Here is a 20,302-nt window from a genome sequence, read left to right on the forward strand (position 1 = left end):
CTAACAGGGGATTACTGAGGTAAATGTTGAAAGAGGTTTAGCCACTGTGCTTAGGCAGTGCTCTTAATTACATTTCAGCAGAGTGTCCTGCATGCAGTTGGACGAGAGATCATAGTGATGTCAGGTAAGGGGGGGCTTAAGCAGGCAGATAAAGCCAAGCTAATAGAGATAACATGAATCTGTAATTAAAGGTCTTTTTTAGTTAAGACAAGGAGCTGGCACTTGTTGGCCAAGGCACCTGCAACAGGACTGAAGAATTGGGTCCTGAGAGTTGTTGACTTTCGTCCTTTCTTGTTGCAGCTTCAGGTCTCGTGCTCATTTTGGAATCATTTTTCTAGTTTGGAATGAATGTATTGATATTTACTTCCTGACCGAGAGCCTGGACATATTCCCATTTCTCTGGCCGACATTCAGAGGTGAGTCTAAAGTCTCATCTGTTTTTATGGCCTAACTTTTCCTTCCACTATTTGTTTTTTTTTTCTAGTTTATGCTGTATATTTTTAACCTGTAATGTAAGGTTAATGATTTAGACTGTATTTTTAACATGTTCATTTCACTGTAGATTCATTGCAACGGTGTGCAACAGTTTCATCGCACAGTATAGAATTTTAACAATATAGAACAGTGATGACATCACTCTTTCCTGCAGAGCTGCTTTATAGCTGAATTGAACTCATTCCATAATTGAACTTTAAATCAACACTGAACTGATTTTAGCAGAATGATGACACTTTTGTCTTTTTAGATCTGCTTTACAGCTGAATTTAATTCTGTTTGATTCACTGAATCATTTTCTTGTTTATCACTGTAAAGCTTCTTTGAAACAATCTGTAATATCTAAATAAGGGTGATATGACTAGAACATGCAATTAATTTTAACCATCTTTATTCCTTTACATATAAATATCACATTTAACTCTTTGTTATGTGCCAAAGAAGTGATAAATGACAAGGTAGTTGGTAGTGTTCGAATCATTGTCACTTCTGTTCATAACTGTCTTAGACTTAGAGATGTGTACCATTGGAATTATTGTGTGCCCTTGCCGTACAAAAGAAGTACATTAGACCAGATGATTATTATCTACTCTATATGACCTACCCAAATGCAAGGCTTGATTTAAGTAGTCAGCAGTTTTCCCTTCATTTATTCCTTTAATGAGATTAGTCCCAAGCAAATCCATCCAGTTCAAGACTGTGACTTGGATATGGCATCACTTATCACATGTGTGACAAGTGATGCAATAATTATTATTATTCCAAAAGGGGGTCATATTTATATAAAGAACATTGTTTGTCCAAAAAAAAAAATCATGTGTTTATCAACATCCACCTGCCTATGAATTTCCAAATTATATGAATTAATATTTTTGGGTAATATTTGAAAATATATTGACAGATACAAAGTTATATGAATTTTGAAAAAGTATTTTAAAAATTATCTACATAGAAATATGCTTATAGATAATAAATTTAATAAAAATCATTCCTTCATTCTATAATAAACAGACTCTTCTGTGTATCAGGCAGGGTTTTAACACTGTTGACGGAGTGTCTGCCTGCACCACATTTAACACATAAACCGATTGTATCCCAGATTTATCCCCAAGGTGTTTTTAGGACATCTCTGGGGCTAATGGAGGCTAATAGGCTTAGCACTTAGGGTGTATTGTCCGGTATGCTTACAGGCAAGGTTTGCTGAGGGTAAAACTCTAAACTCTGGGATTACCTCCAACACATCCCTTGAAAATGCTGTATAGTCAGGACTTAGCTAATAGGATCTGAGGGGGGAATAGGGGCCCTGAATGTAGTTTGGGGGTTGGCTGACAGCAGGACCGCACGCATGCAGGTCAGCAGATGTAGCAGGCAGACTGCTGGACTAACAGGAGGATTACTGGACTCAGATTAGAACGGCTCCTCATAACGGGTAATACGCACAGAGGCAGTCCCAAGCAGAGCACAGGAGAATTATCCAGTAATAAAGATCTGTAAAGATTTAATTAGACCATGTTATTATTCCAGTAGAGAAATTCTTGCAGGTTGAGAAATAGACACTCAATAAGCCTACATGACAATCATAATATATCCATCCATCCATCCATCCATCCATCTTCTTCCGCTTATCCGGGGCTGGGTCGCGGGGCAGCAGTCTAAGCAGAGACGCCCAGACTTCCCTCTCCCTAGACACTTCCTCCAGCTCTTCCAGGGGGGAGATACCGAGGCGTTCCCAGGCCAGCCGGGAGACATAAACCTTCCAGCATGTCCTAGGTCTTCCCAGGGGTCTCCTCCCAGTGGGACGCGCCCAGAACACCTCCCCAGGAAGGCGTCCAGGAGGCATCCAGAACAGATGCCCGAGCCACCTCAGCTGGTTCCTCTCGATGTGGAGGAGCAGCGGCTCTACTCTGAGCTCCTCCTGATTGACCTAGCTCCTCACCCTATCTCTAAGGGAGCGCCAAGCCACCCTGCGGAGAAAGCTTATTTCGGTCGCCTGTATCCGGGATCTTGTCCTTTCTGTCATGACCCACACAGCTCATGACCATAGGTGAGAGTAGGAACCTACATTGACCGGTAAATCAACCGCATTACTGCAGAAGCTGCACCCATCCGTCTGTCAATCTCCTGTTCCATCCTTCCCTCACTCGTGAACAAGACCCCAAGATTCTTGAACTCCTCCACTTGAGGCAACCTGAAGTGGGCAAGCCACCCTTTTCCGACTGAGAACAATGGCCTCTGACTTGGAGCCGGTTCAGCCCAGCCGGTTCACACTTGGCTGCAAACCGTCCTAGTGCATGCTTAAGGTCCTGGTCTGCAGGACCTGAATGTGCTGCTGCTATTGGCTCATTGAAGTGTCTGTCACTGCAGCACAGTCAGTGATTGGGTCATTCTCCTGTCCTTCTAAAATTCTTATATTTCTTTCCGCTTCTCAGCTTTTTCTTAACCCTTAACACATCCTTATTCCTTTACTGGCAGCCTGGTTTACCCGGGTTACACTTGCATAGGAAAAAATATTACCGTCAACTGTCTGATTACCAACTTTCTTAAAAATATCTTATTTTTTTGTGGTCAACAGAAGAAAGGAACTCATACAGGTTTGGAACAACATTGGAACAACAGGGTAAGTAAATGATGACAACATTTAATTTTTGGGTGAATTATCCCTTTAAAGGGATAGGCCATTCAAAAATGAAAATTCAGTCATCATTTACTCACCCTCATGTTGTTCCAAACATGTATGAGTTCCTTTCTTCTGTTGACCACAAAAAAAATAAGATATTTTTAAGAAAGTTGATAACCAAAAGATTTCATTTTCCATTTACTTCTGTTGTTTTTTGTTTGTCGCTATAATGCAGTGTTTTTGGTTTTTGTTTTTTTTAATTAGAGAATTTTTTAATTAGATAATGTTTATTACACTCAAGGAGGAGGCAGTGTCATGACCCCACGTGACCAGCTAAGGAAGATATCAGCGCTGGGAGAGCAAGGCGCCCTAGATGAGAAACACTGGTACCGACTTGTCAATGGAATGTCTGCTGGAGGTGAGAGTTCATCACGGAAGTGGCACTGTCCATGAAACACTTTAGCTGATCACAAACTTGATGAACTATGGATAAAAAAGAGCTAATACTATTATTGACACCTTCATCTGTTTCTTTGCATGTGAAACAGAGTTGCGGCAAAGGCAGGAGCTCATGATGAGGAACCAGATGGCCATGGCTCCACAGATCTTGGCTCAGGGGCAGCAGAGACTGCAGGGTGTTCCTGCGCAGTTTGATCACCGCTTCATGGAAAGGTCAGTTAGAATTAACTAAAACTAGCAAGTCTAGTTCTAAATGAGAATTTCTAATACTAAGAATGACATTTAATTGTTAATGGACAATTTCAGTTATTACTGTTCTCATGTAATGGAACCATGCTAGCAGGGACTGACTGGGGCTAGAAAACAGCCCTGGACTTTCTCCCAAATAGGCCCATCATCCGGCCATTCGCCCCTAGCCGTGTGCGACAGACACTAGCCAGGATGTCCTGATACCATGCCGCAATACTGTAGCCTATATCAGAGGTATTCACAGCAAGTAATATCTCAAAAGCCTCAGCCTTCAAATAAAAACAAAAAATGTATAATGCCATTACATCTGCATTGAAAATAAATTACAAATAATGAAATGTCACTGGCTACAGAAACCCCAAATTACACAAACTGGTAATTATAAAACATATAGATATACCAGGGGTCTCCAACCTTTTATGTGTGCGAGGGCTACCTCAGGGGATAAAATAATCTAGAAGGGCTATACTCAAAAATATTTATTATACATATAACAAGGTGGTGCTTTTTTACCTTACCTTTGCCTTTACTTTTAACTTTAACTTTTTTCCTTTTCCCCATCATATGCGAAATAATAAAATATCTTGATATTCTGGTTCAGACTTACAAACGTTTAAAAAGAATCAACAATTCCTGAAAAATTTGGAAAATATATATTGAATTTTTTTTGATTCTCTATAAACCTATTGTATGTGTTATCAAAAACAGTAGCCCAAACATTTAGTATAAGTAAAAACAGATTCACGCCCACTTTTAGGGGAAAATAAACTAGACTTCCCATAGACTTCAATACAAAATAGTGTCACAAAACAACGTCCGTACACAGCCGACAGGCGTGAATAACTTAAGAAATAATGAAGATTAAACATGTCAAGTAATTATATGTCCGCCCTGCCTGCCATAGAGTGTGAAAGATGCATCAACAAACTTAACTTGGTCAATTTAAAAACATGTCCCTTCATTTTCCCAGTGTCAAATTGGTGTAACAACACCACCCAGTGGGGTTATATATATTATAAGATATATTATAATGTATATTATAAGACATAATATATACAACAGGTACTCCAACAGGTGCGGGACATCATTAACCAACATGGTTAAATGACCAATTTGCGACAATATGGTTTTGGGAAACAGTTGTGACTAGCTAGTTGATTTCTTCAACGATGCATCATACTATGATAGTTTAGCAGAGAGTTACGTTGTTGTACGGGAAACGCACGGAGCGAGTCAAGGACCGGTTACATTTGGTGCAGTGACCGAGATGGTAGTGAGGTTTAGGGGTGTGAGTGTAACAGTAACAGACATAGGCCAGTAAGAGCTGTGTGTGTAAACCTCACTCCCCTGGCCTCAATACGCATTCTAGCGACAGACGCTAAAGGCTGGGGTCTTTAGCGTCCTTGCTAGAGCGCCTGCTTCCCACGCTGTAGCCCCCGGTTTGAATCCCGCTCGGAGTGGGTAGAGTAGGACCGGGTACACTCACTTAAAGCTGAGTACAATCATGTGTGCAATGTAAATTACAACAATAGTACTGCTGATACATAATATTTACATTGAAAATAAAATGGCAGTTAGTGCAAAATAAATTGAGTAAAAAAAGTTAGATAAAAATGCAGTGAATAAACTATGAGGTTTTAACTAGACTAGAAATTGTATTTGTCACACACACAATCACACACAGAATAACAGAAGGACATGAACAGGAAATAACATGCATAAGCTAAAATTTAACAGTAATAGAATTACAACACAATGTAGGAAATAGAAATATATTAGATAGCAGAATAAAGTCAAAAACGACATAAGCTGGACTTTAATGATGAATGAATCCTCCTTATCTGCAGAGAACTGGTGCAGCCCACTGAGATGCTATCAGCTGATGGGAGACAAATGCACATGGGTGCCCACCTCGGCCCACCTCTGCCCCAAAACTCCAATGTTATTCAAGGCAGGGGATTCCCTGGCACAGGTTGGAATGAAATTACATGTTAATTTTGGAGAACAGGGGAAGCTCATTGAGCAAACTAATTTTATATAAAAAAATAATCTCCAGGTTACAGCTTCCTTCCCACTGAAACCATGGAGACAGTTTCCAGACGACAAGAGTTAATTCACAAACAGAACATAGCCAGGTAAATTTGTGTATTTGCCTTCTATGTAAAACAATATTAAATTGGAGTAAAAAAGATGAGTACATTACAAAGCTATTAATAAATGTAATCAATAAGTTTTTTCTTTTTCTTTTTTTTTAACGAGGATGGAGATGAATGCTATCCTGCATCAAAAAGAGTTGGAGAACGCCCACCAAAAGGGTCTTATTGGTATGGAGAATCCCATGATGTACCAGGGCATCCAACCCAATCCAATGGCCTTCAGGGGCCGCCAGCGACTCCCGGATGGTCATGATGTATTCGTCCACCGCACCACACTTGAAGACCTGCATGCTAACAGTCTCCTCATGTCAAGCCCTTACCCACAGATCAGCACACTGCAAAGGGAGCGAGGACGCAGGACAGGCAGGAGGACCACCAATCATAAAAGCTCAGACAGCAACATCACTCTCCCTAAAGGCCAATCAGAAGAGAAGAACATCGAGCAAAGTCCAGGAGGTGCATCGGGGGAGGAGAAGGAAGTTGAAGGGAAAGGGGAAATGAGCAGTGAGGCCACTAGCAGCGAACCACACCAAAGCAAAGTAGAGACAGAGCTGTCTTCAGCCAGCAGTAGGAAAAGTTTTAAGGAAGGAGAGCCAGGGATTCGCAAGGCATGTATTAGTGGACAGGAGGGATGTGCAGAAGTCAACAACTGCAATGCCGGCACCACTGACAAAGACATTTCCAACCCTTGCTCAGCTTTCCAAGAAAAGTTTCTGTATCCATCTGCCGCCGGCCCTCTCACAGGGATGCCCTACATGCTTCCCGTGCCAGGAAATGGACTTCTACCTCTTGGTGTGTGTTTTAGTTACTTTTTTTAAATGCAGTGGTTGTGTTTTGCAGTGTTATTTTAGTATTTTTTATAAACTATTATAATATTTTTTCATATTTTAAGTGAGCTTATATTTTCATTTTAGATAAAGTTTTAATTTTGTTATGTGCTTTTGTTTTTGTTTGTTTTTTTTCTTTATTTAATTTTAGTCATTTTAGTACTTTAACTTAAACTTTTAACTAACTATTTATTTCAGTTAGATGCAAAGGCAACATTTCTAACTTTTGGGTTTTTTAATAAAGTTTAGTTTGTTTTTCCATCAAATTAGATATATTTCAATTAAAGAAAACATTTTTAATAGTTCTAGTTAACAATACAACACAGGTGTTTGGCTGTTTGTTAGGCATGTTTTGTGAGCCAATATACATTTCTCTTAAGAAATATTAAGATGATGATGACACATTATAGTCAATGCTACCTATTAATTTGTTTTGTTTTCAACTAGGTCCTCCTAATATGTTTCTTAATGGAGAAGAGATGTCTGATATTCGCAAATGGACAGTTGATGACGTCTTCAACTTTATCAGTGAAATACCAAGCTGCGCTGAATATGCACAGGTAATAGAAAGGTAAAATGACAAAATGTAATTATAAATTTAAAGCTGTTTTTCAATCTTATTCTTTTGTGTGTCATCCACTTCAGACATTCAAAGACCACAAGATTGATGGAGAGACTTTACCTCTTCTTACAGAGGAGCACCTCCTGGACACACTTGGGCTAAAGCTTGGGCCGGCGCTTAAGATACGATCACAGGTATTTGGGACGGATCTGGTCATACGGTGTGGGGCTGGTGGTGTTGTACCTAAAAAATAGTTTTTTTTAATTCTATGTTTACACGTACGTATGTACGTTTTTGTGCATATGCATTTTTATTGATAAAAAACATTTCTTATTGATTACTTTATCCTTTATGATTTAAATTTAAATTTAGGTAAAGCATCGTTTTACTCACCAGTGAATCTGAACAGGTGATGTATTGCTGTAATGCTTCAGAATGAGAGGCTCCAACCTGTATGCCTGCAGGAAACCATTTGTTTTTATTTAGATGTTATTCATATTTTCATATTCATATTTTCATATTTAGATGTTTAAAGGACAAGATTATCTACATGATAATAATTATTAATTAATAATAATTTGTTACATTTATATAGCGCTTTTCTGGGTACTCAAACGCTTCACATATGGAAGGGGGAATCTCCTCAACCTCCACCAATGTGCAGCATCCACCTGATGATACGACAGCAGCCATAGTGCGCCAAAACGCCCACCACACACCAGCTAATTGATAGAGAGGACACAGTGATGAAGCCAAACATGACATGGGGATGATTAGGAGGCCGTGATGGACAGAGGCCATGGGGCAAATTTGGCAAGGATGCCGGGGTTACATCCCTACTCTTTTTCGAAGGACATCTTGGGATTTTTAATGACCAAAGAGAGTCAGAACCTCGGTTTAACATCTCATCCGAAGGACGGTACTCTTTGACAGTATAGTGTCCCCATCACTATACTGGGGCGTTAGGACCCACGCAGACCACAGGGTGAGCAGCCCCTGCTGGCCTCACTAACACCTCTTCCATTACATATAATGTCCCAATAAGCAGGTTAATCATTAAAATTAAATTAAGTTAATATGAAAGTATGAAAGTTAATATGAAGTATATGAAAATTAAATATATTTTAAAAGTCAAACAGAAGTTGCAATAATCTTTTCTTTCCTGTTGTGACGTATATCTGAGTAAAAAGGCTTCTCAAACAAGAAAAAATGTAGGGCGGGAGTTGATTTTGTTGTCGTTTGCTATTGGTCGATCTCATGTAAGTGACAGGTTGTCCCGCCCTCATGCCAGTGAACGTCATCAGAGACGAGATGTTGCTGCAAGAGGGAGGGGGAGTTATTTTGATGAAAGATTATGAGGTCTTTTTTAAAAAAAAAATCATGTGCACGGATAAAATAATTTATAATAAACAGTGCAATATTCCATTAAAAAAGAATTGTCAATTTTGATTTCATCGTGTATTTAAGGGTTCTTTCTATCCTCCAATGGGTCCTTGATCTTCAAAAGGTTAAAGATTTTTAAAGAATTAGCTCTAGCTCTTTTTACTCATTAGGTTATTCTATTCTCTTTTTAGTTGTCCCGACGGATGGGTAACATGTTCTACAACATGATGAACTTGCCCCTGCCTGTCTCTGGCCTGCAGCCTCCACCTGAGAAAAGTGGGGACAGATCATCAGACATCAGCTCCCCCCTCAACTGCAACAGCGTGGAGCTTCTCAGCAGCCCCAGAGACACAGAGGCTCTTAAATCTACAGAGCCTGTTAGTGAAGCTGATAATCCTTCACCGACCCAGATGAGTGAGACCACCTGAAAGAGCACAACTATTGGACTTCTTTTTATTCCACCTGTCTCTCAAATACTGTTTTGACACCTAATGTATAAGGTAGACAGAAACTGACATTTCTATAGTGAATCACAAATATATTATGATCTGTGTTATGCAATAGGTTGAAAATGTGCTCCAACAGACTTAGTAGACTGTTGAATGCTGGGTTTTTTTTACGTATATTATGTATATTTTGTAATAAATTAGCAAATCAATTAAAAACATTTTGTCCCTTATTATTTTTTATTGCAAAATTGTATTTTGGTTTTTACTTCAAACTTGAATTATTCTCTATTGTCATGTGTTGTTTGCTGTGAAGTAAATAAAAAAAAATCTTTTGTTTGGTTAAATTGGTATGTTAAATTTAAAAAAAAGAGGTTTAAATAAAGCATTTTTCACACTCACAAAAATCACAAAATCTACACTATTCTTTTCTTTTTCAACAAATGAATGATTTGTTACATTTTTATCAAGCAGTTTGCTTCGTACAGTTGAATTAACAGCATTAAAAATGAATTCAGTGCACTGACGCACTTTGTGTGCCTTACCTGCACTTCAGATGGCAGTATTCACTCATTCAGGTTTTAATCTGCAAAGCGAAGAAGTGACTGATCACGGGCTATTCGAAATATCGCGAGAGCTCCCTCCCCACTCTGTTCGTGACCACGTCAAGGGAACCCAGAAGTTAGAAATCATGGCGGAGCGCAGGAGACACAAGAAGCGAATTCAGGTACCAAATTCACGTAATATTTGCTACCAGATGCTCAATCTTAGATGGCCTCTGCTTGGCATTGTGTCATTTCTCGAGTTAGTGTTTTATTCGACATAACATACAGTTGTACATTGATCCGTTATTTTCGCAGTGCTTTCATATACGGGAGGTGGATTATTTATCAGTGTTGGCGCAATTTTAGCTCCTTTCTCCGGCAATGCAATGTATCTCTTGGCAGGTATCTAAAAACTTATACATTTACTCGATGTATTTGATGTCAGCATAACCTGATTTGAATGTCTCTCCCCGGTGAAGAGTAACGTTGTGTGTCTGGTGGCACAGCTGATGGAGTTGGCCATCTTAGCTCGGCACAGACTGCTCGGTTTGCAGGCTATTCTTGCTATTAACCAGCTGCTGTCTCAGATGCTTCACGAATTTTAACAAATTTCGCCCAAAATACGTAACTTCTCAACTATTGCACAATCGACGCATTTGTACCTATTTGCAGTGCAATTAAACAGACATTTCAACCCAAAATAAAAATTCCTTGCTATCATTTACTTACCCTCATGTTGTCTCAATCTTATTTCACTATTTCTGCGTCGAATAAGGACTTGTGTGACTCAGTCACCTTTTCCTGCATTAAAAGTGAACTCTGACTGTCAATCCATAACATTTTACCTAATATCTCATGTTCCATGAGAAAACGCATACAGATTTCAAACAAGTGAGAAAGTGCTGACAAGATTTACATTTGTGGGTGAATTATCCCTGTAAGGCCATTCTCCATCATTAAATTTTGTAGCTTCCTCAATATTTCAAATAAATGCAAGTGCTACGTTATGTGGATCTGCCACTGACTTAAAACCTAGTGTGCTACCTACTTAGACATAATTTTTGGTTGTAGTCAGAATGGGTTTATCATCCCTAAAAAAACATTGTTAGGTTGGCAACTCATTTGGCTTCGAGACAGCCACTGTGTGTTCCTGTAATAAATATGGTGTTATCTAAAAGAACAGTGGAGTTTTGAGTAATGACGTGTTGTCTTGATAAGAGAGTCACTCTTCATGATCCTTCCAGCGAGTTGGTTTTTGCTCTAAATACAACAGGATGAAATCCACTGTCATTGTTGGACTGGTCTTTTCTTTCAGTGCATAAACATGTAATTTATTCCTGTGACACAAAGCAGAATTTTCAGTAGCAATTACTCCAGCCTTAAGTGTCACATGATCCTTCAGAAATCATTCTAATATGCTGATTTTCTGCTCAAGAAACCCTTCTTAATATTATTATTTGAAAACAGTTATGCTGTCTAATATTTTTGTTGGAAACATTATTATTTTTTAGGATTATTTAATGAATAGAAAGTTTAAAAAACTGCATACATTTGAAATGGAAATCTTTTGTAAAATTATAAATCTCTTTACTGTAATTTTTGATCAATTTAATGTGTTCTTGCTGAATAAAAGTGCCACCGTAAAGGCCAAGTAAATTAAAATGACATCTCCACTCTGAGTGATAGATGAGAAATCCTGCATTACATTTACTTCATAACATCATTAGGACACCTAAATCAGATCTTTAGGTTTTAAAGTATCAAGCTAAAACAAATAAAGTACTGAATGTTTTTCCACAGTAAAGACGCCAAGTGTTACAGGGAAGTTCACACAAAAATGTTTTATTTACTCATGTCTTAACAAACCTATACGGTTTTCTTTTTTCTGTGAAATACAAAAGAAGATATTTTTTAAAAATGTCTGGGTTTTTTTGTCCATGCAATGAAAGTCAATTGCTACCATGACAAATTCAAAACACAATCTTGTGTTCCACTGAAGAAAGCAAGTCATACAGGGTTAGGACGAAATGAGTTAATAATATCCCTTCAAGCAGTTTATCTGAAGTCATCAGACTGTCTAATGTAGTACAGCTTTCACTGAGAGACCACCAAACCGTAATGATAACAAGACCAGGGCCTGCTGTATTGCAAGACAAGTTATTATTTACCAAGGTGACAGAGACAATATAATCCATAAACATTTGGCTGACTTCCTTCACAAAATCCAAAGGAATATCAGGCAACGTGCCAGTAACTCCCAGACAAAAATACTGTTTATATGGTCTTCATTGAATGTTTCTCTGAGCCGTGCAGGAGACATACTGACCAAATAGAGTATGACTGAAGGATTGTGGAGCCTATACTAAAACCTCCGGCTCATGAGTGTAGTTATGCCTGGTAGTCATTCATTACTCAAATGAATGATGTCTCTATAGGCTGGATTTGTTAGAGTTTTTTTGTATAGTGAGGTCACACAAGTAATGATCTTTAGCTTAATAAAGCGGGTCAGTCAGGACTCTGTGTGTCTGAATGGAGATGGTGATTACAGAGCACAGCACATCAGTATGTGGTGATCTGAGGCTTTTAATTAGTTCACATTCATTGAGTCCATGATCGACGAGGGTCCTGCTGCAAATGCCGGAGGTTCATTTCAAAGCTTTTTCAGAGGGGTTAGCTGGATTCCTGCACTGCTGTTATCCCAAATTCCCTTGATATCATTTTTCACTGGAATTAAGGGCTGTAGCCAAAGGAACAAACCAGCTTTTTGTCATTTCCGTTACAACTATGAGTCTTGGTTTAGTATCTAGGTCCACTCCCATGGTATCTCAAGTCTCATTGGTCCAAGATTGTGCTACACATATAATAGGGATGCACATATTAGGCAACTTGTTTTTTTGAAGTTTTGGCCGGTATTACAATTCTATGGTATTTTGTCTGAAGAAAATTAAAACGCTTAAACAAATGGTTTCAGAAGGGAATGTCAGCATTATTACTCCAGTCTTCAGTGTAACATGATCCTTCAGAAATCATTCTAATATGCTAATTTGCTGCTCAAAAAACATTTCTTTCTTATCAATGTTGTTAATAGTTTACATTTTTTTTGTTGAAACCGGGAAGCATTTTTTGCAGGATTCTTTAATGAATAGATTTTTTAAAATATATTTAAAAAACATTATTTATTTGAAATAGACATCTTTTGTACGATTTTAAATATAAATACAAATTTTAAATAAAAGTATCAATATCTGTTAAAGAAATTATACTGAACATAAACTTTTGAGTGGTGTCATGTATCCAATATTGACTGATGGTATTAATAAATAAAAGAAATCACCAATTTCAGCTGATAGCCTAACCAATATGCTACTGAATGTTCCTATATATTGTACGTTCTGACTGAAGCATTATATTTAATGTGATCTGATTGCAGATTCAGATAGAAGCTTGTTTAGGTCTTCAGCAGACCAGTTTTATCATCAAGCCTTTACAATCTTTAACACTTTTTTCAGGAGGTCAGTGAACCTACCAAGGAGGAGAAGGCTGTGGCCAAGTACCTGCGCTTTAACTGCCCCTCCAAATCCACCAACATGATGGGACATCGAGTGGATTACTTTGTCGGTCAGTGCACTCATTCCTGTCTTTTTTTTCTTCTGTGCCCTTCAGCATAGGGTTTATATCAAGACTTCTTTTATAGACCCCCTTTGGTTAAAATCAAGTTTTTAATGTTATTTATATGTCTATATGTTGTGTTTAATATTCCTTAAGGCAAACCTTGTGTAAAAAGTCAACACCATTGCTGAGTATTTTCTCTTTAAAACTGCAGTGATCTAAAAAAAAAAAAAAAACGGTTTGAAATCGCTGGTGTTTCTTATGTCACAAACTATCTTGTAAACCAATCACGTCAACGTGTGGTTGGGCTTTAGCATATCATTAACTATGACCGCTTTGAAGCAGTGGAGTCTCAAGAGAAGCTGGGTTATCCCGGTATATTTTTCTGTTGATATTATAATTCATGGACCCGCGTATACTAAATGACGCAAGGGTGTAGAGTTACATTGAAGCTATTTAAAGAAGCTACATCACAGAAAAAAACTTTTAAATATGTCAATTTGGGGTTTAAAGATGAGTTTTAAGGGATACAATTATTGACTACAGGGGGACTTTATTTATTTTTTGCTTTCAGATGCTGTCATTAAACCAAATGTTTGTTTTCTGCTCATCAGCCTCTAAAGCAGTTGAATGTCTGCTGGATTCAAAGTGGGCCAAAGCAAAGAAGGTTGAGGAAGCTTTGTTCACAACCAGAGAGTCAGTGGTGGACTACTGCAACAGGTAAACCTAGTCTTTTTCTCTCATTTTATGATGCTGAATGGGATTTTTCAGTAGTAACAAAGCTGTTTATCGAAATAATTAGTTGAGATATCAAAGCTTAAGAAAAATTAAAGAAGTCTCTTATGTTCACTAAGGTTGCATTTATTTGATCACAAATACAGTAAAAACAGTAATATTGTGAAATATTATCAGAGTATACAGAGTTGGCATATTAGAAACATTATTATTATCAATGTGGGAAGACAGTTTTAAAATAGAAAGCTTTACTGCCACGTTTGACTTGTAATTGAATAACTTTTAATTAAATTACAAATGTCTTTGTAAATTTTCATTTTATTTTATTTTATATGATACATCTCCATTAGTCTGCTCCCATTATATATGTATTTTAAAATTTGTATTTTGAAAAATCTGTATCAGTCAAACACTAATTTGAACTATTCTTACTATTCACAGGCTCCTGAAGAAGCAGTTTTTCCACAGAGCCCTGAAAGTGATGAAGAAGAAGCCAGAGAAAGATGTAAAGAAAGAGAAGGAAAAAGAGAAAGAAAAGGAAAAAGAGAAGGCTAAAAGTGACAGCGGCAAGGAAGAGGAAAAAAAGAGCAAAAAAGACAAAGACAAAAAGAAGGATTCTGAGGCTGCGGACACAAAAAAGGAAAAAAATGTATGATTAGAACATCTGAGAGGATGAGTGCCGTTACATGTGCATATCGTGAATCTTTATTTTGATGGCTTATTTCTGTGTGTTTAGGATGACAGTCCAGGATCTCCAAAGAAGAAGAAGGATGTGAAAAAGAAGTTCAAGCTGGAACCTCATGAGGACCAATTGTTCTTGGATGGCAGTGAGGTCAGGATGAGTAGCATTCAGAAAATCATATCTAACAGATGCTTGTAAATATAAATCTCGCTTCACGATGAATTGTCATTTGCAGTTAACAATTTAATTGTCTTCTTTATGCTCGTCGTTCCTAACAACGCCCTTCGGCCGTGACTTATTTACCATACAGCACAGCCTGTCGCACCTTATTGCTGTTATAAAACACTTTCATTAAGTAAAATCCCTAAATGCGTTCCTTCCGCTGGAAAAAATTGTCTCTGACCGTGAATAGTAACTGAATGTTCCTAGGTGTAATATGCGTCACCGCATTCAGCTCAAATAAAAACAGACCTCGAACCGTTTCCATTACAGAATTGCGCAAAACTTTTGCGATTTATTTTTTTCTAAATGTCGACAAAAAACTAATGTGAAATTACTGCATTTCCATTAACTTATGTTATGCGACTAAAACTTCATTCCAAAAATCATGGCAACGGATGTTGGTAGGTTTATGTATATCCCAGCCACTGCACTGGCCATTATTATTAAAAGGAGACAGATGTGTGTTATCCAAGCATTAATGGCAAGGAAAGACCCTTATATTTGAGAGTGGCACATATGAGGTGTTTCTGGGTGTTTCTCCCTCATATCAGCTTCGAGGTCTTGATTGTGGCATTTCTTTGAGGTTTAGAATCCAGTATTCCTGTAATTCTACGAGAACTCTGTCTCGTATTCTGTCCAAACATCTATATCATGTGACCTGTAAATGCGCAAAAACTGTTTCCATTGCAGTTTTGCGAAATATTTCTTTTCGAATTGCCTGAAAAACCACCTCATGCGAGAGCCTGTAAACTTATTTTGCGATTAATGGGAGTTTTTGCGAAATTGACGTGTTTCCATTGGCCGTATTTTCAATTCGCAATTTCAATTTGCGCAATTTGAAGGGTAATGGAAACGCGGCTATATTCTATCATTATTATATTATATCCTCACAAATACTTATACTTTTATAATGACTATTATTGTTCATTTAAATATTATTGTTCAATAAATAGTATTTTATATAAATAATATGCCGTAATTTGTATTGAAAAGTGATTCAATACAATCACGGTTTTTCAACTTCAGTGAAAGTTACATTGTTGCGCCGTTAGATGGCAGCAAAGACGGTCTTTATGATTGAGTCAGTAGCAAAGACTTTAATATTGAAAGGGCCTAGAACAAGGTTGTAAACAGGGACGTTGTTTTTACTTTAAACAACACCTTATAAGATACAATCGACAAATGCATCAACTAGCCATGGGGAATCCCCTTAACCATTAAAGGGCAAAAGATATAGATATTCTAAAGATAAAGATATAGCTTTCCTCAGCAGTCATTCCAACTTATTTTTTGTAATGGATATAAGCTTGACCAGAAGATACATAAAACACTCATAATACATGTAATAATAATTTCAGCACTGGACCATGACGGTTCATGTCTCTCCAAATTGTTCCACAAACCACTCATTTACTATCATGCCGCCTATGAAATGAAAATTTACTTTAAACATTTTAGCCTTCCAATTCTTAAGTTTTTCTTCAAATAAGAACAAACATATGTTTAAGTTGCGCAGAACCGTTGGGTGAAGAGCTCATAGTCGTGCCTTATCGTGAATAAAACAGCTATTGACTAATCAGAATTGAGGACTGGAGCTACTAACAGTTGTAGAAATAATGGTTACAGTATAAGAAAAATATAACTTACCTTACATGGTAAGAGTTTTTTCCACATTTAACTATTTTATGGAATAAAACAATAAAATGTTGCACAGGGCTAGTATACGCTGTTATTTTGCTATAATTTATATACTATTATAGTTTTTATTTAAAAAAAAGTATATTTTCAGTTTTCATTTTAATGTTTGTTAGTAATTTTGTTATGTGCTCCTGTCATTTTGATTCATTTTAAATTTTTGCTTTAATTAACAATACCCACACTAGTAGCATAATAATTATTTTATTTATTTATTTACCTTAATATTTATTAATAACATTGTTAATATATTAGTCTTTCTTATCTTAATATTATTATTGTTGTTGTTATTTAAAATAATATAATTCAATTTACACACTAATGTTTTTGGAACCCACCCAACCTGAATATTGTAATATATTATATGATAGTATAGACTTGTATAACATAATATTATAATATTTAGTCTGGCTGGGTATTGTTGCTGTGTTGTGATAAAATGAAAATATACTGTTATAGATTCTTCATGTCTTTTTTTCTCTAATGAAAAAGATCAAACTTTTGTCTTCCCTACAGGTTTATTTTTGGGTTTACGATCCAGTCCACTTTAAAACCTTTGCCATGGGATTGATTCTAGGTAGGATCTCTTCTTCTACAGTGTCTGTCGTTTGACAGGCTCCTGTCCTGATTCAGAGCGTTGTGTGTGTTTGCAGTCATTGCTGTCATCGCCGCCACTCTGTTCCCTCTGTGGCCTGCTGAGATGAGAGTTGGTGTGTATTACCTGAGCGTGGCAGCAGGATGCTTCGTTGCCAGCATACTACTACTGGCTGTTGGTACGACCTCAAGACTTTACATTCTAGTTGCAATTTGATATCGTCTTCCATTTTCAAGTGACCTGATCTTTTCTCATCCTCTTATTCCTTCTTTTCTCTTTTGTTCAGCTCGTTGCATCTTGTTCCTGATCATCTGGCTGGTGACCGGCGGCCGCCATCACTTCTGGTTCCTACCGAACTTGACAGCCGACGTGGGCTTTATCGACTCTTTCCGGCCCCTCTATACGCATGAGTACAAGGGTCCCCGCTCCAGCTCCAAGAAATCCAGCAGCGAGAAATCTGACAAGGGCTCAGATTCCAGCAAAGCCCAGAAATCAGATAGCGAGGATAAATCAGACAGCGAGAAGAAAGACGGCGAGGAGGAAGAGGATGAAGACGAGAATAAAGAAATGGAGGCGATCGAGGAGGCGGGCGCAGAGCGTCAGTCAGACACAGACAGTGACAGGCGAGAGGACGAGGGCTCGCAACACAGCAACGGCAACGACTTTGAAATGATCACCAGAGAAGAGCTGGAGCAGCACACAGAAGAGGAGGATGAGGAAGAAGTTGATGAAGAAGAGCAGAGTGAGACAAAGCCCTTGACTGTTCAGACATAAACGTTTTCCTCACACCGCACACATACTCCCATGCTCCATGTGGACCTGCTGACGTACTTCTGTCAAGTTCAGAAGATGTTTCCCATTTCTGTTCAGGCTGAGATCTTCCTCTGTGAAAACAGACAGGCTTAAAGGATAAACGAGAGCAGGAAACGGCTACGATGACAATGGAAATATCGCAAAGGCTGTTTGGTTTCCCTGAAAATGCTTTCCCCACTGTGGATGCAACAATGCAAGTCTCCCCGAGCCCCATGTTTCTCTGGTTCCTTGATTTTTCTCTTTTGACATGTTAACTTTATCTAATGTCAAGCGGTTTGTTGTATAAACATGTTAGTGTTAAGTGTTAAGAAGGACTGAATCTGTCAACTTTCACAATGTTTTTTTTAACCCACATATGAATGTTCGCTCTCCAATATAGTCTGAATGATTCAAATCTGAAGTTGAAGGGTTTTTCTTTTGTTCTTTCCTTTTAGATACATTGGATAATTTGGAAGGACCAACATATTTTGTCTTTGTTATCTATCGTTTCAGTCATAAATGTCAATGGCACTTGACCTGTGACATTTCTTTGAGGAACTCTGGGAGATCTTGCTAGGTTTGGGATGAGAGCTGTATTTTTGTGCTATTGACACGGTCTGCCACATACATTTCTGCAATCACGTTTTGGGACCTTAACGAGAAATAGTTCTTGTTATTGAAACCGAGAGGGTTAATAAATTGGAGCAGTATCCTTGACTGTGGTAGGCAGTTATTTAAAACCAAACTCCAATTGAGTCTTATGAGGTCGACTGCATTCAAAAGGGGAAACTACATACACATTCGTGCCAAATGATGGGGGATATTGATGTTTTTTTCATGTATGACCAACTTACAAATAAGGAGTTCAAACATGTCATGCCGTAGCTCGTACATGTCCTCTAGAGCCAATCACATCTGTGCATCATAGCCTCTGGTTCTCCCATCTGGTGTTCAAAGTCCGAGGTTGACAAATCGTACTTCCCCGAGCGGCTTGTGGTCCAAAATAGATTGTTAGTTTGCATTTTAACAAGGCCAAGTCCAATGCTATTTTTCTGTAGGGTTGCTAACTAATTGGCTAGAGTATTATTTTACATTAGCTGTTTCTTTGACTCATACTGAGGATGATATTTAAGAGATAAAATACAAATGTATCATTTATATATGGATTCTATAAATCTACCAGAGATGTTCATGTCAGCAGTTCAGGTTCAGCATGAACTGTACTCTATTTTATAATGTCAGACACAGGTTTTTCATTTCACTGCATTTTGTACTAATACTAAAACCACCAATTGTTTTCAATGCTGAAGACTTCAGAAAGAATGCAACAAACATCTGAGTTCTAGTGGTTGTCAAAAGCGCACAAGACAAGATGCTGAAAAGGTGTTTTTCCTATATTAAAAAAACTAAAAACCATTGTTAAACGCATCTCTCAAAATTCACGGACATCTCAAGCTGACGAGGAGCAGGGAAAGCCCTCGTGCCTGAGAGAACGTCTCTCTCTTTCTCCTCATCAAACGTATGGATCTTTAACCACGTCTGTAAGTAGATGATCTTGTCAGTCAAAACCCCAGAGGGGTCACGCTTAGTGTTCCTGTAGAAATACTATGTATGTTTTCAATATTCTGTCATTGACTTTGAAGACCTGGATAGACTGGGCATGACACAACGTGTGACTAAAGACATATTTTTACTTTATATGGAACTTCACTCACCTTTTTTCTGTCCCGTTGTCTTTATGAGAGAAAGATGCTGATATCCCAGATGTTTTTTTTTTGTTTGTTTTTAATTTGCAGGAAGTTTCATTTGACATTAGGTGACTGTCATGTAAAAATTTAGTTATATCATTAAAAAATTTAAAAATCGTCTTTTTTATGTGGTCAGCATCTTCAACTAATTGTCTGTATTTAGATAAATGTTGAGGATTGTCTTATATGGAGAATAATTGAAGTGTCTGTCAAAAATCTGTATCCTTTCATTGCAATAAAAATATAGAACTCAAGCAGTTCGCATTGTTTTGTTGAAAACTGTCACAAGCATTTTGGTTTTTAAAATATAATTCACACAAGCTATTAGTTTTTAAATTTTTGCTCTTCAACATTAGATTGTTTCATTTAAGAAGCTTGATAGTCAAAAACAATTAAATTTATTCCATTATATGTAAGATTAAATACAAGATTGTACCACTGCAGGATTGAATGGTACATTTCAAATCTTGAGCATTAAGTAATTT

General features: G+C 37.6%; 2 protein-coding genes across 3 annotated transcripts; both read left to right on the forward strand.

The window, feature by feature from the left end:
• samd7 (sterile alpha motif domain containing 7) lies at window positions 1-9,601 on the forward strand. 2 transcript variants are annotated; one of them, XM_077232125.1, is made up of 10 exons: window positions 1-124; window positions 301-416; window positions 3,414-3,530; window positions 3,661-3,784; window positions 5,668-5,792; window positions 5,877-5,955; window positions 6,080-6,768; window positions 7,251-7,363; window positions 7,449-7,559; window positions 8,940-9,601. In XM_077232125.1, the coding sequence occupies exons 3-10, from the start codon at window positions 3,428-3,430 to the stop codon at window positions 9,174-9,176; spliced, it is 1,581 nt and encodes a 526-aa protein (XP_077088240.1). In that variant the 5' UTR covers window positions 1-124; window positions 301-416; window positions 3,414-3,427; the 3' UTR covers window positions 9,177-9,601. The 2 variants fall into 2 exon arrangements, with proteins under 2 accessions (XP_077088240.1, XP_077088233.1); XM_077232118.1 differs by lacking the exon at window positions 1-124 and having other exon boundaries at window positions 273-416.
• A 153-nt stretch (window positions 9,602-9,754) lies between these two features.
• Window positions 9,755-20,071, forward strand: sec62 (SEC62 homolog, preprotein translocation factor). The gene is made up of 8 exons (XM_077232136.1): window positions 9,755-9,921; window positions 13,249-13,357; window positions 13,963-14,068; window positions 14,525-14,732; window positions 14,820-14,915; window positions 17,199-17,259; window positions 17,336-17,455; window positions 17,564-20,071. Exons 1-8 carry the CDS (start codon window positions 9,886-9,888, stop codon window positions 18,049-18,051), a joined length of 1,224 nt encoding a protein of 407 aa, XP_077088251.1. The 5' UTR covers window positions 9,755-9,885; the 3' UTR covers window positions 18,052-20,071.
• The last annotated feature ends 231 nt before the right edge of the window (window positions 20,072-20,302 follow it).

Source organism: Siphateles boraxobius, unplaced genomic scaffold (assembly GCF_051911475.1).
Source record: "Siphateles boraxobius isolate OS27281-9 unplaced genomic scaffold, OSU_SipBor_1 1, whole genome shotgun sequence".
Taxonomy (NCBI): Eukaryota; Metazoa; Chordata; class Actinopteri; order Cypriniformes; family Leuciscidae; genus Siphateles; species Siphateles boraxobius.